The sequence below is a fragment of the Cucurbita moschata genome, unplaced genomic scaffold, assembly GCF_002738365.1.
Source record: "Cucurbita moschata cultivar Rifu unplaced genomic scaffold, Cmos_1.0 Cmo_Scf00001, whole genome shotgun sequence".
In the NCBI taxonomy this organism is placed as follows: domain Eukaryota; kingdom Viridiplantae; phylum Streptophyta; class Magnoliopsida; order Cucurbitales; family Cucurbitaceae; genus Cucurbita; species Cucurbita moschata.
In genome coordinates, this window is record NW_019268517.1 from 1779858 (window position 1) to 1795659 (window position 15802).

The following is a 15802-nucleotide window of genomic DNA, read 5'->3' on the forward strand; positions in this document are numbered from 1 at the left end:
AAAAAAAAAAAAAAAAAAAGGTGTGATGAGGCCCGATCCCATTTAGCTAATGCGGATAAATCTCTAATAGCTCTCTCCCACATGGGTTGGAATGAGGTATGATCCCGTTTAGCTAATGTGGATAAATCTCTCGTAGCTGTGTATATATATACAAAAAAAAAATGGGGTAGAATGAGGCCCGATCCCATTTAGCTAATGCGGATGAATCTCTAATAGCTCTCTCCCACATGGGGTGGGATGAGGCCCGATTCCGTTTAGCTAATGCGGATAAATCTCTCATAGCTCTCTCCCAAAATGGGGTGGGACGAGTCTCGATCCCGTTTAGCTAACGTAGATACATCTCTTATAACTCTCTTCCACATTTCCGGTTTTAAATAAGGTACAGACTCAACCATCAACCTTTATAATGCTAATTTATATCTCTATATTAAGATAAATTCAAACCCTTGAATTTTGATGACACTCGCAATTTAGTCCTTAAATTTTAGTTTATAACATTTTAACCCATGTATTTTCAATTAATAGCAATTTCGTCTCTAAATTTTCAATAGGTAACAATTCCGTTCTTATGCTTCAAAATTTGTAATTTTTTAGTGCATAAAATGGTTATAAAATTAGATAAAACTGCAATATACTAAAATTTAAAGGCCAAAATATAAATTTAAAAAGTATAGAAACTAAATCATTAAATCAAAGTTTAAGGACTAAATTGCAACTTTCATGAAAGTTCAGGGACTAGACTGCAACATCTTTAAAACTCGACCGATAATATACTTTCATTTGTGAACCAATAATTTGATTCAATCACGTTTTCGGTGTTTTTATTCAAATAATATATAATTTGGCAATAAAAAATAATTTTAAGTCAATAAAATCATTTAAGAGAATTATTATTTTTTTCCCCTAAATTTTAGTTTTCTAAATAATAGTTGACCATGGATGTAATATTATTGTCCTTTTTTAATTTTTTTAATTCTTCGTCCAATTTTTTTATTGAACTATGATTTATTTTATTGTACTCTATTTAATCATCATTCATTTAAAAAACTCCTAAGTTATATTTAATTTATTTTAAATAATAATAATAATTTTAGTCATTTAACATGTTATCAATTAATGCTTATATTTTAATTTTAGGTCTGTTTGGCGGGTTTGTCATTTTCCCGCACATGTTAGGTACCGTTGAGAAGTAATCTTATCCACCGAACACGACACCTTCATCCCGTATAATAAAATATCAAAAGGAGCTTCAAATGAAGTGGACGAAATGAACGGGTTAAAATATTAATATTAAAAATATAATGGCTAGTTTCAAATGAGGCGGAATACACGCCGTATGATGATTAGGGTGTTCACGAGGCACATGACACTATGGAGTTCCACTGACCTCCGAACGTTGCTACAAATTAGCTTGACTAGAGGGTCCAGAGGGTGTGCGAGCACCTTGGAGATTCACACTCGCACGCGAAATGAACGGGTTAAAATATAAATTTGAAAAATATAATAGCTAGTTTCAAATGAGGCGAAATACACACCGTATGATGATTAGGGTGTTCACGAGGCACATGACACTATGAGGTTCCACTGACCTCCGAACGTCGCTACAAATTAGCTTGATTAGAGGGTTTAGAGGGTGTGCGAGCGCCTTGGAGATTCACACTCGCACATATTAATATTAAAAATATAATAGCTAGTTTCAAATGAGGCGAAATACGCACCGTATGATGACGAGTGTGTTCATGAGACGCATGACACTATGGGGTTCCGCTGATATCTGAACGTCGCTACAAATTAGCTTGACTAGAGGGTCCAGGGGGTGTATGAGCGCCCTGGAGATTCACACTCGCACGTGTGAGTCGTTTATAGGGAAGTACTACACATCCAATTTGTCCGAGACAGGAGGCCACCCTTATGATGTTTATAGATAGATCCCTGAATCATGATGATATGTGGTTGCATTTGCATGACCTCCTATAGTGGGGTCACTTACTGAGTATCCTTCGAAATACTCGGGTCGTGTGGCACATCCGATCTCGTTTTATTTCTATTTGCATCAAATTATTTACCGACACGTGCTAGGTCACTGATCGTTTACGGTTAAGATGTGACGTGTTCAAATAAATAATAATTTCATTTGGTTATACATTTTTTTCTAATTTAAACCAAATTATTGTAAGTCTTGATGGTACTATTTTGCTAATTTAAGAAACATGGCCATGTGAAAGAAATGGGATTTTAAAAGTAACTAAAATATTTTTAATTAAAAAAATTGCCTCTTTTTCATTTCCATGGGCTGCAAAAGCCACTTTTTATGCCTTAGAACATGGAAGCAAACCTAAAAGAGAAAAATAAATAAATAAAATAAAATAATATATTTTTAAAGTTAAAAAACCACCATTCACCACTTAGACATGTGATTCCCAACGAAACCCTAATTCGTTAGAGCCAACGAAGTCGTTAACTTCCCATCCAAACAACAATTTACCTATGGAATTCAAAGCCCGAGCCCTGTTAGATTAAGTAAAGCATAAATAGGTGATGTATTAAGACAGCTCGGGGTAATCACAGGTATTACAAATATCCACTGGTAGAGAACGACGCAATATAGAGGTCGAGAAGGAATTGAGGTTGAAGTTAGAGCGACCGATGAAGTTGCTGTGACAAGGGTACTTCCAAGTGTAGCGCCAGTCTACGTTTTTTAGGTTACATATATTTACAAGTATGCCACTATTTTTTTTAATTATAAAATTTATATTATTTTAATAAATTTAAAAGAGGGAGGTTTTTTAATTAAAAAAAAAAAAAAGCAAAAAAGGGTTACTTTGGCTTTAATGCACAAAATATATTTCAAATTTATATTTTTCGTAAATATAAATATATATATAATTTCAAAAGTTAATTAAGATAAATTTCAAAGTTTTATTTAAAATTTAAAATATTAATTAAATGTTTTTTTTTAACGGTCCATAATATTTACGTGAGGTGAAATTGAGAAAGGGGAGAGAAACGTACAAAAGAGAGGGCCGTAGACCAAACATCCCAACCCATGTCTGATTTGATTCCAACAGTTGAGAAACACAATGGTCTGATAAGATTCATTGAATTGTCTGTCCCCTTTTCTTTTATTTATTTTATTTATTTATTTATTTATTACTCTTTTATTATTTATTTTTCATTTTATCTCCCTAATTTAATTAAACTAGTTCAAATATAATTTAAATTTCAAGAAATATGTTTTTATTTAAAATAAATGGGTAGGACTTTAATTTTGTGGTATTCCATTATTGCCCTTCGGGTGGCCCTTCCAAAGGGTAGTCCTTAGTGAGATGACTTTAATTTTCTTTTATTTATTTATTACTTGGTTTTTTTTCTCTTCTTAATTTAATTAAACGAGTTCAAATATAATTTAAATTTCAAGAAATATGTTTTTATTTAAAATAAATGGCTAGGACTTTAATTTTGTGGTATTCCATTATTGCCCTTTGGGTGGCCCTTCCAAAGGGTAGTCCCTAGTGAGTTGACTTTTTATATATATATATTTAATTGAGGAGAAATGGAAAAAGTATGCAAATTTTGTAATTACATAAACAATGTCTCATTCAATTGAGAAAAAGAAAAAAAAAATGGTGGTTGCTTAAGTTAGGCAGACCGACGAGGGACCTTAGGACTTATCTAAAAGAATGCTCGAGCAATCATTGATGGAAATGAATAATCGTTGACATGGTAATCAAAACGTCTCGTAGCAGAGAGGACCAATTAACAAAATTGATCAAATTGGGAAAATTCGAGTTTGGATCATACATTGACTTAATCGAGCATTTCTTAGCTGAAATATCTCGACCATAAGGACTAGATTTACAATTTAACATTTTTATTTGACAGTAACTACAGTTAGGTAAATGTAGTTTCACCTACATTAACACTTTAAATATTATTTATTAAAATAATAAATTATTTTTTAAAAAAATTTATATATTACCCAAAATTACAAATTTGATTCAAAAATTGGTCACATTTCATTAAAGTCAAAAGAATCAAAACCCTAATGCATCAATAATAAATGATAAATTAAAATAAATTAAAAAATGTAATTTTTTTTTTTGTCGAGCTAAAGAATAGCTAGTTGTCAATCATGTGGTGGTTACAAATAAAATAATGAAACAGAGTCACCATGTTTGGACACATAAATAACAATAACCAAAAGCCAGATAAGCCACAAAATTCTTCATTTTGTCCCCCTCAAAAAATATGTCAGAGAATTCCCTATCCCGGTTATGGGTAGCTTATCCACACATCCAATCATCCCGCAAATTCCCCCATCTGTCCCTCCACCACAACCTAAATCATTTAATTTGTTTTGACATTACTAAAAATATAAAAAATTTGTTACATACATACATATACACACACACACACACACACACACACATATATATATAAATATATATACCAAAATTTATATCTAAATATTTAAAAATTAAAACAAAGTAAAATTATAAAAATTATAAAAATTTGAATAATTATACTAAACATAATATTACAAATTTAGTGATTTATTATTAAAATTAAAAAAATTTCAATTAATGTATTTTCTTAAATATTATTTATTATTATAATTCTATCCATGTCAATAAAAAATAACTTTAGATAACACTAATAATTAATTTAAATACAATATTAAAATATAATATACCCAAAGTTTAAAAAATAATATTTTAATTAATATTATAATATTAATTTGAGTAGCTTTAGAGGTCTAAATTTAACCCACATGCCTTTTGACATTAAATCTTCTGTCATACTATAAAAAAAGCACCTAGGTTTCAGAAGTGCTTTACTTGCCTCATTAAAATATATATATTTATGTATTTATTTATTTAAATAATTTAATAATAATATTTTTGTGTTTTAGGAAGCAATAAATGCCAAAATATGAGTAAAAGTTGGAATTGATTGCCCTAAAAACACTGTTCAACCTTGCTGCCTTTTGCTTTCACGCTGAGGGGAGGTCTTGTCATGGAACACAATCAAACCCAACGACCATACTTGTAAATTTGGTACACATTGTTTTTTTTTCCGATTATTTATGGTATCTCTCACGTTCCACCAAACCCTAAACTTGATCTCGAGAACATTTACAAGTCATAAACCCTAAATTTTGTGTGCTCGAGTGTTCGTTATTGATTGGTTCGATTTGTATATCGGGATAATATGTAAGTGCTGGTGTTAATAATTTGACTCGTTTATCAATAATATAGTGAGTATTATGTGTTCGAGTCAGTGTTACTGAACTAAACAAGCCTTTTTCTGAAACGTGTTGAGAGGTAAATTTAGATATTTTTTTTTAAGAGAAACATGGTATTCAGGTCTATTACGATAATAAGCAACGTTCATCGAATGGATTTTATGATCCATTTACCACGTTTAAATAGGATACACACTATCAATTAATACCTAAAAATCAGAAAAAATATATAATTAACTAAATATCTTAAATAATATAAAATATAATGTTAATCAAATCTAAGATAAAATATACTACTAACCAATCTTAAAATATCTAAGATATATTCCTTAATTAATTATTAAAATATATCTTTAAATATCATATCTTAATATTTTAGTAACCAAAATGGTAAAATAAAATTTATAATGAGTAGAAGATTTTTCACTTAAATATATTCCTTAATTAATTATTAAAATATATCTCCAAATATCATATCTTACCATTTTAGTAACTAAAATGGTAAAATAAAATTTACAATGGAGTAAAGATTTTTCAAAATTTTTTTTTTAACTCTCGATAATTTAACTAGATACGATAAGAATTTTAGAATGCAGGGCAAAATGACCATCTTACCCTTCCTAAAATCTGTCCAAAACTTGCCTCAAATGGATGCAATAATGAAAAGTAGAGGACAAAATTTATAATAATGACTAAAATTTAAATTTATAATTTGACAATTTATTTTCATCCCTCCTTAAAATTAAAAAAAAAATTAAAATTAAAAATCTTCCCACCGGCTCGTTTTATGGAGGGGTCCAGATGGCCGCTCTTCTTTGGCTGGCCTCCCATCTTTTTGGACTAGCTCTGTCTCCCCTTATCCATTATATATATATATATATTCATATATATATATATATATTTATTTACAACACAACAATAATCATAATAATAATTTCTGGGGTGGGTATTTTATTTTATAATTTAAAAATAGCTTAATTTATTAAGTCAATTAAACAGCAAAATATTCAAAATTTAGTTTCATAAAGTAATTTTTATTAAAAAAATTACTTTATGAAAACTAAATTGTTGCCTTTTAAAATAATAATAATATACAAAGTTTTAATTTAAACATAACTTTATAATATTTATTTTTCATTAATTTATAAATGAAGTTTTAAATAATAATTAAATGTTTTATGGGAAAAGCAAAAAAAATCTGTTTTTAAGTTCTCAAAATAATTTTTTTAATTAAAAATTTAAATATAAGAATTTATATAAAAATAAATAAATAACATCAATCACATGGCAAGTAGACTGCAGCTTGCCTTTCTGATTTAGCCTTTTACCCACGCTCATACAGACTCATACTGACAAACACAGAAGAAAGAGAGAAAAAAATATATTAAAAAATTATTTAAAAAATTGGGACAGAGACATTACGCAGAAACATCGCTGTCTAATTTATCTTTTTTTTTTTTTTTTAAATATTTTAAAAATATTAATTTGATAATCTGAATTTCCTTTGTTTTTCTACGACTTATTTCTTCATTGCTTGACCCATTTTCGGGGCTCCGACCCAAAGGGCCGTTTGGTTTGATTTTATCGAGTGGATTTTTGTTTGATTCTTTCATTTTCGTTTTGATTTTATAATCTCCCTCTCGCCGGAGCCAAAATGCTCTCTGGGTTTTCTCAGGAACCGGCCGGAATGTACTCGGCCATTTCGGCGCTGCCGATTGACGCCGGCGGTCACGGCAAGTTTCAGGGTTCTCTTGACGGAACGAATCTTCCCGGCGATGCTTGTTTGGTTCTCACGTCGGATCCGAAGCCGCGCCTCCGCTGGACGGCGGAGCTTCATGAGCGATTTGTCGACGCCGTCACTCAGCTCGGCGGCCCTGACAGTGAGTTTGGTTTTCTTTTAGCTCTGTAATTGATTTTCTCTCTGTACAACGTTGCAATGTGTTGTATTGGTCTGCAAAAATGGTAGTGTTTTGGTGTGGTAATTTAGAAGTAATTTCTGTTGGTTTCATTTGAATTTTGGAGATATTGGTGTTTTTTGACTGTGGTGAAAAAGAATTTTAGTGTTAAATTTGGATGAGAAGTTTAATTCGGTGGGGGTTTTTTTGGATAAAAAGCTTCACCATTGGGTAAAAAAGAGTAGCAAGGGAGATTTTAATGATTGTGTTACTTGAAGCTGGCTTCAAGTTGGAGGAGGTGTTCTTACAAGGAAGAAGCCCTTTGGAGTGGGCAATGTTTCTTGCTATATCTCGGACATTTGGCTCGGGAAAACTAGGAGAACTCTTCGTAGAAGAACGTTTTTTCTTTGTTAGTTCAACGAGTGGGGGTGGGGGGTTCGAACGTCTGACCTTATGGTCAATGGTATATGCCTTAATTGGTTTAGCTTAATTCGGATTGACTAGAGACAAAATACTTGCTTACACTCCCGCGAGTTGTAGGAGTTGTAAGAGCTCCTATTGACTAGTGTGTAGGCAAATATTGCCCTGGTTAGAGGGTGGAGTACCCACTTGGGAGGGGTTCGAGCCTCTGACCTCATGGTCAACAGTATATGCCTTAATTGGTTTAGCTAAGCTTGGGTTGACTAGAGACAAAATACTTGCCTACACACCACGAGTTGTAGGAGTTGTAAGAGCTCCTATTGACTAGTGTGTAGGCAAATATTATTCGGGTTAGAGGGTGGAGTACCCTCAGGGGAGGGGTTCATGGTCAACAGTATATGCCTTAATTGGTTTAGCTAAGTCGGGGTTGACTAGAGACAAAATACTTGACTACATGCCACGGGTTGGAGGAGTTGTAGGAGCTCCTATTGACTAGTGTGTAGGCAAATATTGTCTTGGTTAGAGGGTGGAATACCCACTTGGTAGGGGTTCAAACCTCTGACCTCATGGTCAACGGTATATGCCTTAATTGGTTTAGCTAAGCTTGGGTTGACTAGAGACAAAATGCTTGCCTACACGCCACGAGTTGTAGGAGCTCCTATTGACTAGTGTGTAGGTGAGTATTGTCTCAGTTAGAGGGTGGAGTACCCTTGGGGAAGGGTTCGAACCTCTGACCTCATGGTCAATGGTAAATGCCTTAATTGGTTTAGCTAAGCTTGGGTTGACTAGAGACAAAATGCTTGCCTACATGCCACGAGTTGTAGGAGCTCCTATTGACTAGTGTGTAGGTGAGTATTGTCCCGGTTAGAGGGTGGAGTACCCTCAGGGGAGGGGTTCGAACCTTTGACCTCATGGTCAACAGTATATGCCTTAATTGGTTTAGCTAAGCTCGGTTTGACTAGAGACAAAATACTTGCCTACACACCACGTGTTGTAGGAGTTGTAGGAGCTCCTATTCACTAGTGTGTAGACGAATATTTCCCCGGTTCGACGGTGGAGTACCCTTTGGGGAGATGTAGACAACAACTAGATTTAACTCCATTCGAGCGTTCGTAATCGAAGAACTTTGTGAATATCATTTGTCTATCGTCCTCGAAAACTATAGCCATTGGCTTGTTCGTGACTGAATAGTTTCGTAATTAAGTTGTTAGTTTCTTTTGTTTTGGCTTAGGTTGGTTTTTTTGGATGCCCATGTGTTTTATTTCATTGAAGTTAGGTTAGGTAGGTTACTTTGGCATATGTCGAAATATGCAATTCTCGCTCGGACATGTTTTTGAGGGATTTTTAACGACGGAAGGTATGTTTAGGAGTGATTTTGAACCATGTCGACATCATTCTAGCGGATATCGAGCACAGCAACCTTACGAGAGATATCTGGGTCAACGAATATACCTTATTTATTTCATAATATTGAAATGCACTGTTGATCTCGATCATGATTTTTGTTTCTATATTCGTTTCAGAGGCAACCCCGAAAACAATTATGAGAACAATGGGAGTAAAAGGTCTCACGCTTTATCACTTAAAATCGCACCTCCAGGTTTGTTCATATCGCCGTAATACCGAACAAGCTCGATACTTAACCTTTTTGTTCCGTTCGTTCGTGCGTGCGTGTGTGCAAATTTGAGGTCATGTTCTTTACCTCCAAAATTTTTCTCATCCAGAAAGTTCTTCCATTGTAGATATTTACACCATATGTTTTCTTGATGCCTTGTGCTGGCAGAAATATCGGCTCGGGAAGCAATCGTTCAAGGAATCGACCGAGAATTCAAAGGACGGTACGAACTTCCTCTTCGAAACTCTTAGGATTTGATCGTTTTCTTTTTCATTTTATGGAATGAAGTATCGAATAGCTCGAACTGTGGGGCATGCTTACTCGTTTTTTATTTAGAGAACAACGTCTTGACTTTACCCGAAACACGGGCTCTGGCATATTGTCGTAAATTGTTTGTGTGGGCTGTTTGATTTGCAAATCGAAGAAAAACGTTTAAATGGCTCACGGATATCGGCTTTCAGCTTCTTGTATGGCAGAAAGTCAAGAAACAAGTTCGTCGTTGTCGCCATCGTCGAGATTAATGACACAGGATCTTAACGAGTATGCTCGAGTTTTTCTTTTTGACATCATTGTTTTTCGTGACTTTTTCGATCTGTCGTTCATTGAGTACTTTTATATTTCGAACAGCGGTTTCCAAGTCACGGAGGCTTTACGAGTGCAGATGGAGGTTCAAAGAAGGCTGCACGAGCAGCTCGAGGTTAGTCTCTCATTTGCTCTTCCTGAACATAATAAATTCCGTTTTCAACTCCGTGCCATTACCGTTAAAACAGGTACAGCGCCATCTTCAACTTCGCATTGAAGCACAAGGCAAATACTTACAGTCGATACTCGACCGAGCTTGTCAAGCATTAAGCGATCAGACTGCAGCCTCTGCAGGACTCGAAGCTGCCAGAGAAGAGCTCTCCGAACTTGCAATCAAAGTCTCGAATGACTCGAAAGATATGGCACCATTGGAGTCACAAAAAGTGCTTCCCTTCTCGGAACTCGCTGCTGCTCTAGAAAACCGAAAAGCTCCTACTGTTATGGCTCGAATAGGCGATTGCTCGATGGATAGCTGCCTGACATCAGCTGGAAGCCCGGTTTCTCCTATCGGAGTAGGGTCGACTGTCACCGCAATGAAGAGACCGAGACCAGCTTTCAGTCATGGAGATTCAATGGTGCTCGAGGGCAATGCTCGGCACGAGGTCGAATGGATGATGAGTAATATTGGATGAAATGTCCAGTCTTTTTCTTCTTCTAATCTACATTTTTTCTTTTAACTGTTTAGTTCATCCAAATGTGTTGAAATCTTTAATGAAGGATACAATATGTTCTGTGGTTTGTATATTCTTTGTAATCAGACCCCTTTTTGCTGTTTAGTTGACTTTCTAAAAGTCAACGTTTTTTTTTAAAACTTATTATGGTCAAATATTCGATCGTTCGGGGGCCGAAAGGGTAAATCACAAAAGTTATTTTTGTTGATACAGTGGTTTTCACAATTAATCTATGTTTTTCTTTTCTGACCGAGGGGCAAAAAGGTAAAGTGTACAACTTATTCGGTTGGTAAGGTCATTTGCACAATTAACCTATGTTCTTTTCTCATCGGGAGGGGTTGGAGGGCAAAAGAGTAAATCACACAAGTTATTATGTTGTTAAGGTCATTTGCATAGTTAACGTATGTGGCTTCCTTTCTCGCTAGGGGTCCAGGGGCAAAATGGTAAAGTGCAAAAAGTTATTCTGGTTGGGAGAGGGTTGAGGGGTAAAAGAGTAAAGTATAAAGTTTTTCGATGGTTAAGGTTGTTTGCAAAAGGGGTTGAGGGCAAAATGGTAAAATATAAAAATTATTCAGTTGTCCAGGTTATCTGTACAACAAATGTATGTGTTTTCTCTTCTGATTGGGGTCGAGGGGTAAAATGGTAAAATGCAAAAGCTATTCTGGTTGTTATGATTATTTGTACAATTAACCTATGTTTTTCTCTTCTCTCACAGGTAAAAGGGTAAAACAAAAAAGTTATTCCATTGATAAGGTCATTCACATCATTAACCTATGTGTTTTCTTTTCTCATCGAGGGTTGAGGGGCAAAACGGTAAAATGTAAAAGTTATTTATACAATTAACTTATGTTTTTCTTTTCTCCCGAGAGTTGACAGGCAAAATGGTAAAACACAAAAAGTCATTCCATCGATAAGGTCATTTGCACAATTCCTATATGTTTTCCTTTTTCTCGTCAAGGGTGGAGGGGCAAAATGGTAAAATGCAAAAGTTATTCTTGTCATTGTACAATTAACCTATGTTCTTTTTTTTTTCACGAGAAGTTGACAGGCAAAAGGGTAAAGCACAAAAGTTATTTGGTTGATAAAGTCATTTACACAATTAATTCCGAACAAAATGATAGCTCTAAATAAAATTAAAATTTAATTAAAATTTTAAACTTTTACAAATTAAAATATCACTTTAGTTCCTCTAAATTTAAAAATATATTTACACGGTAATAAAATTTATTATTATAATAATTTTTAGATTTATTTTAAAGTTATTGGGAACAATATTTTATTTTTTATTATTATTACTTTATTTTTAAGTAATATTCTCCGGTCTTTTCGTTTAGCAAGTAGAGAGAAGATGTTTAAAGGCATAAGCATCTAGGATTATACTTTCATCGACCTGCTCTTCGTCAATGAAACCCATAATGGCATCTCCACTTTGGACCAATGCGCTACTCAATTCCATTTTTCTTCTCTCTTTTTGGATTTCTCCCTCTCTGCTGAACTTTGGATGAACTTTCTTGCCTATGTTTCCATGGAAGTTTCACCTGGTGAGTACAACTTTATTTTTCTTTGCAGTCCATGTTTTTTTTCTTTCCGTTAGTCTTCTTGTTCTTTTTTACTCGATGATCGTGCAAGAAACGGAGATTTTCGTTTTGCTGTACTTGTGCGTAAAGGAATTTAATCTGTTCTTCGTTTTGGAATCTGATTTATGTGAAAATTTCAGTAAAGGTTCCGTGGTTTGTCGTGTGTTGAAATGGAATTGTTGTTTGGATAGTTGAATTTTACGAGAGGTGTTTGTCGATTTTGACGGTGCAATCTAGGGTTTAGTTTTGATATTCAATAGCCATTTTGAATGATTGCTCTGTATTTACGTTAAGTTAATCTTTGAACTCGTTATGAACATAATTATCTGGGTGAATCTGGAATTGTATGTCAGGGTTGATCATAACTCAAAGGGTAAAGTCTGAGAGTAAGAAATATGTAAAAAGATAGATAACTTCAAATTAGAAAAGAAGAAGGCGATTTACAAGCGATGAGCTATGGAATTTTAACCAAAAGTTGTGTAATCTAGAAATTGGAGGAAATACTTGTGTTCGAGGCTATGGGAAAGGATGGATAACTGGAAATTGGTTTTTCTTGTTAGAATTTATTGTATGTAATCCAAATACTTCAAGTGAATAATCAGGAAGAAACATTGAAACGTATCCAAAGTACTTTTCCATATTTCAAGTGAATGCGAAGTAAAAGAGAGGACAATACTTCAGAAATGTTTGCATATATAGCATTTCATCTTCCATTTTTACAAACAAGCAACAATAAACATTGCAACTTGTATGATTCTTACGACGCTCGATCCCTGCATCCCTAACTGGTTAATTTCCATCCTCATGTCCTTTTTTGGCTGTTTGACAACTTCTGGGATTGCTATATCGATCATATGATACACTGATATCGTTTTCATTTGACGTGTCAGGAACACATGATTTTCTCCATCTTTTGTTCTAAAGGAACATTTCATTCCAGCCCTCATGTCCAAAATTGGAAGCATGTTTTTCTGCTGCAGTTCATCAAATAAATACAAGAGATTGGATGAAAAGCTTGGAAGAAAAATGCTTGAAGTTAAAAAAAATTTAGCTGGACATGACAATTTCAAGTCATTAAATGGTATAATCTTGAGATTTCCCCAATTCAAAGAAGGATTACAAGACATCAGAGGTGTATTTGAACAGTATGGTGAGTTCCATTTTAGCTGCATCACTCTTTTTAGTTTCTCCGTTGCATATGAAGCCTGATGCCTATTTATTGTAAAGAGCTGGTAGAGATATACTTGGTAGATATTTAAAGATATATATGACATATATTTGGTAAAAATTTGATAGAGATATATTTGATAGAGTAAATTGAAACCTTATATATACCCGATTAGGCAGTCCTTCCAAAATGTATTTTTCTACATTTTTTGTATTCTCTCTTGTTTGTTGTTGAATCATCAATAAAACCTTTAGCCAATATTCCTCCTTGAATTTTCTCTTTCTGTTCTTTGTGTTCATCTTGATCGAGTGTATGCTTTGTTGAGCGATCCTAACATTTGTCACTATACTCTCTCTATTAGATGAAGATTCCAATGGAAGCATTGATCCCGAAGAACTCAAAAAATGCTTACAACAGCTGCAAATGCATATGACCGAGGAGGAAGTCAAGGATCTTTTCCACTCTTGTGACATTGATGGAAGTGCTGGAATACAATTCAACGAGTTCATCGTTCTCCTATGTCTTATATATCTCCTCAAGGACCAGCATTTGCCCAACGTAAGCACATACAAACTTTTATCTCTCCATTTTCATTCAGTTTTCAATCTGTTAATCATTTTTAGCATAAACATCTTGGAGGTCTGTTGCAGATATCAAAGCTGGGTTCACCTCGACTTGCAGCAACTTTTGACACAATTATCCAAGCTTTCATATTTCTTGATAAAAATGGCGACGGAAAGCTCAACAAAAAAGAAATGGTCAAGGCTTTAAATGCTCCATGCGAGAGATCCCCTGCACGCATTACACAGACTAGATTCAGTATTGATCCCTTCATTACAGAAATTCCATATCCGTTTTCGTTTAATGAATCCTTCTAGAAAGTTGAAACGCGTAAAACATATCTGATACAACATTGTGTCGTGTTCATATTCATTCTAAGATTGACACGTTAAAGCCTCATTTGATAACTTTTTGGTTTTTGGTGTTTAATTTTTGAAAATTTAAGTTTGTAAACACCATTTTCACTTCTCTTTAATTTATTGTCTACTTTTAAAATGTTTTCAAGCTCTTTGCTTTTTGATTATATATTGATTTGCCCATTTTTCTTAATGGATGCAGGGGAAATGGACTGGAACAACAGTGGAAAGGTCAATTTCAGGGAGTTTCTATTTGGTTTCATTAACTGGGTTGGAATTGACACGGATGATGACCTCTCTCTTACATGAAGCTTAAACAGGATAAAGACTGGCTTGAAAAATAAGGTCAGATTTTGATAATGTCATATTCAAAACTGAAAAACTTGTTGATGATTATAGTGAGATACTACTCTTGTTTGTTTATTCATTTGGGGAATTGTAATGTTGGACATGTGAATTAGATTACATTATGTTATTCTTATCGTCATCGTTGTTACTATGTAGAATTTGATGTTGTGAAGACCGACTCGAGAGGATCGATAAGGCGAAAAAATGTACGTATATCTACTTTATTGTTTAGGCACTTAATATCAATATATATGATATTAGGTTTGTAATAAAAATGCATATTACATTACATATATATGTTATTTGCTACCACACTTTCATTCTAGCATATTGTGACTGTATAACGGTTATACATCTTTTTTGGTTTTGAGTTAAAAAATTATGGGGTAGGAATCGAGCTATCGACTTGTCGAATGGTAATTAGATTCAATTTAAAATTCTATATCAACTCATTTAGGTTTTGAGTTTAGTTTTTTATTCTTTTAAATGTTTTAAATCCTTTGCATGGTAAATTTCTCATTAATCAAATTTAACATTCATTCGGTTCCGGTTCTGGAGCTAACCTGATTATTAGAGAAAGGGGAAAGGGTTTACTGGGGCTTCCATTCAAACCTTATAACACTTCTTCCATCCTTTCAGCACCGAAATTGTATTGATACTTGGTATCAAATCAAAATCGAAATGGATAAAGGAATAGTGGGTTCCTTCGACGAGACTAAAGGGAGAAGAGTCGTGTACCAATTATGGAGTGGAAGACCGAATCAGCTTTTCGGTTCGCTCCCCCGGCCTTCTTACGAGTCTGCCTAACACTCAACATACATTTACAAAAATGTTACAACATAAGAGATTAATTTAAACTTTTGAAACAAGGGACGTATGATCCTATCAAATAAAGTACACTAACCTGCTATCATACACGAATGTACGATCCTAGGCTATCAAACATAGATATGTTATTTTATTAAAATTTTGTGTATACAAGTAGGTGATCAAATTGGGTGTACTGTCAAAATTTCATGTACATTTACAGGTTATCAGACATGAGTATAGAATTCTATCAACCGACTATTAGACGTGGGTGTATCATTCTCTCAAATTTTAGAGTATATAAACAAACAATCGAAAGTGACGTTAGAGAAAAAGGGTAATTGTGGTTTATGGAGATATGTGGCAGAATTGATGAAGGATAACAAGATGAAAGGAAAGAACCCGAGAAATAGAACTTATGGTTGAAATTGTACGAGTGGTTTGTGTGACACCCGAGTAAGGAAGGAGTACATGAATGAATTGAATCCAGAATATGCTTAAAATAATTAAAAGTTATATACGGATAAGGTGCACCTTATTACTTATAGTATTTACTT

General features: G+C 33.9%; 2 protein-coding genes across 4 annotated transcripts; both read left to right on the forward strand.

Moving 5' to 3' along the window:
• The first annotated feature begins 6791 nt into the window (after positions 1 to 6791).
• On the forward strand, positions 6792 to 10568 carry LOC111458885 (protein PHR1-LIKE 2-like). Its single transcript, XM_023101781.1, has 6 exons — positions 6792 to 7125; positions 9084 to 9160; positions 9344 to 9398; positions 9637 to 9715; positions 9803 to 9872; positions 9946 to 10568. Exons 1-6 carry the CDS (start codon positions 6900 to 6902, stop codon positions 10387 to 10389), a joined length of 951 nt encoding a protein of 316 aa, XP_022957549.1. The 5' UTR covers positions 6792 to 6899; the 3' UTR covers positions 10390 to 10568.
• Positions 10569 to 11806: 1238 nt separating this feature from the next.
• LOC111449869 (probable calcium-binding protein CML22) lies at positions 11807 to 15600 on the forward strand. 3 transcript variants are annotated; one of them, XR_002711738.1, is made up of 7 exons: positions 11807 to 11969; positions 12896 to 13155; positions 13535 to 13731; positions 13824 to 13992; positions 14293 to 14435; positions 14595 to 14644; positions 15469 to 15600. XR_002711738.1 is itself a non-coding variant. In XM_023089990.1 (6 exons), exons 2-5 carry the CDS (start codon positions 12951 to 12953, stop codon positions 14397 to 14399), a joined length of 678 nt encoding a protein of 225 aa, XP_022945758.1. In that variant the 5' UTR covers positions 11807 to 11969; positions 12896 to 12950; the 3' UTR covers positions 14400 to 14435; positions 14595 to 14763. The 3 variants fall into 3 exon arrangements, 2 of the variants coding, with proteins under 2 accessions (XP_022945758.1, XP_022945876.1); XM_023089990.1 differs by lacking the exon at positions 15469 to 15600 and having other exon boundaries at positions 14595 to 14763; XM_023090108.1 differs by lacking the exon at positions 15469 to 15600 and having other exon boundaries at positions 14293 to 14420; positions 14578 to 14763.
• Positions 15601 to 15802: the final 202 nt, after the last annotated feature.

Excerpts from the sequence above, each read along its gene's own strand:
- LOC111458885 (XM_023101781.1), top strand. The coding sequence starts at position 6,900 with ATGCTCTCTGGGTTTTCTCAGGAACCGGCCGGAATGTACTCGGCCATT. Across the intron at positions 7,126-9,083 it reads TCAGCTCGGCGGCCCTGACA|AGGCAACCCCGAAAACAATT; the intron begins GTGAGTTTGGTT and ends TATTCGTTTCAG. Across the intron at positions 9,716-9,802 it reads ATGACACAGGATCTTAACGA|CGGTTTCCAAGTCACGGAGG; the intron begins GTATGCTCGAGT and ends TATTTCGAACAG.
- LOC111449869 (XM_023089990.1), top strand. The coding sequence starts at position 12,951 with ATGTCCAAAATTGGAAGCATGTTTTTCTGCTGCAGTTCATCAAATAAA. Across the intron at positions 13,732-13,823 it reads AGGACCAGCATTTGCCCAAC|ATATCAAAGCTGGGTTCACC; the intron begins GTAAGCACATAC and ends GGTCTGTTGCAG. Across the intron at positions 13,993-14,292 it reads CATTACACAGACTAGATTCA|GGGAAATGGACTGGAACAAC; the intron begins GTATTGATCCCT and ends TAATGGATGCAG.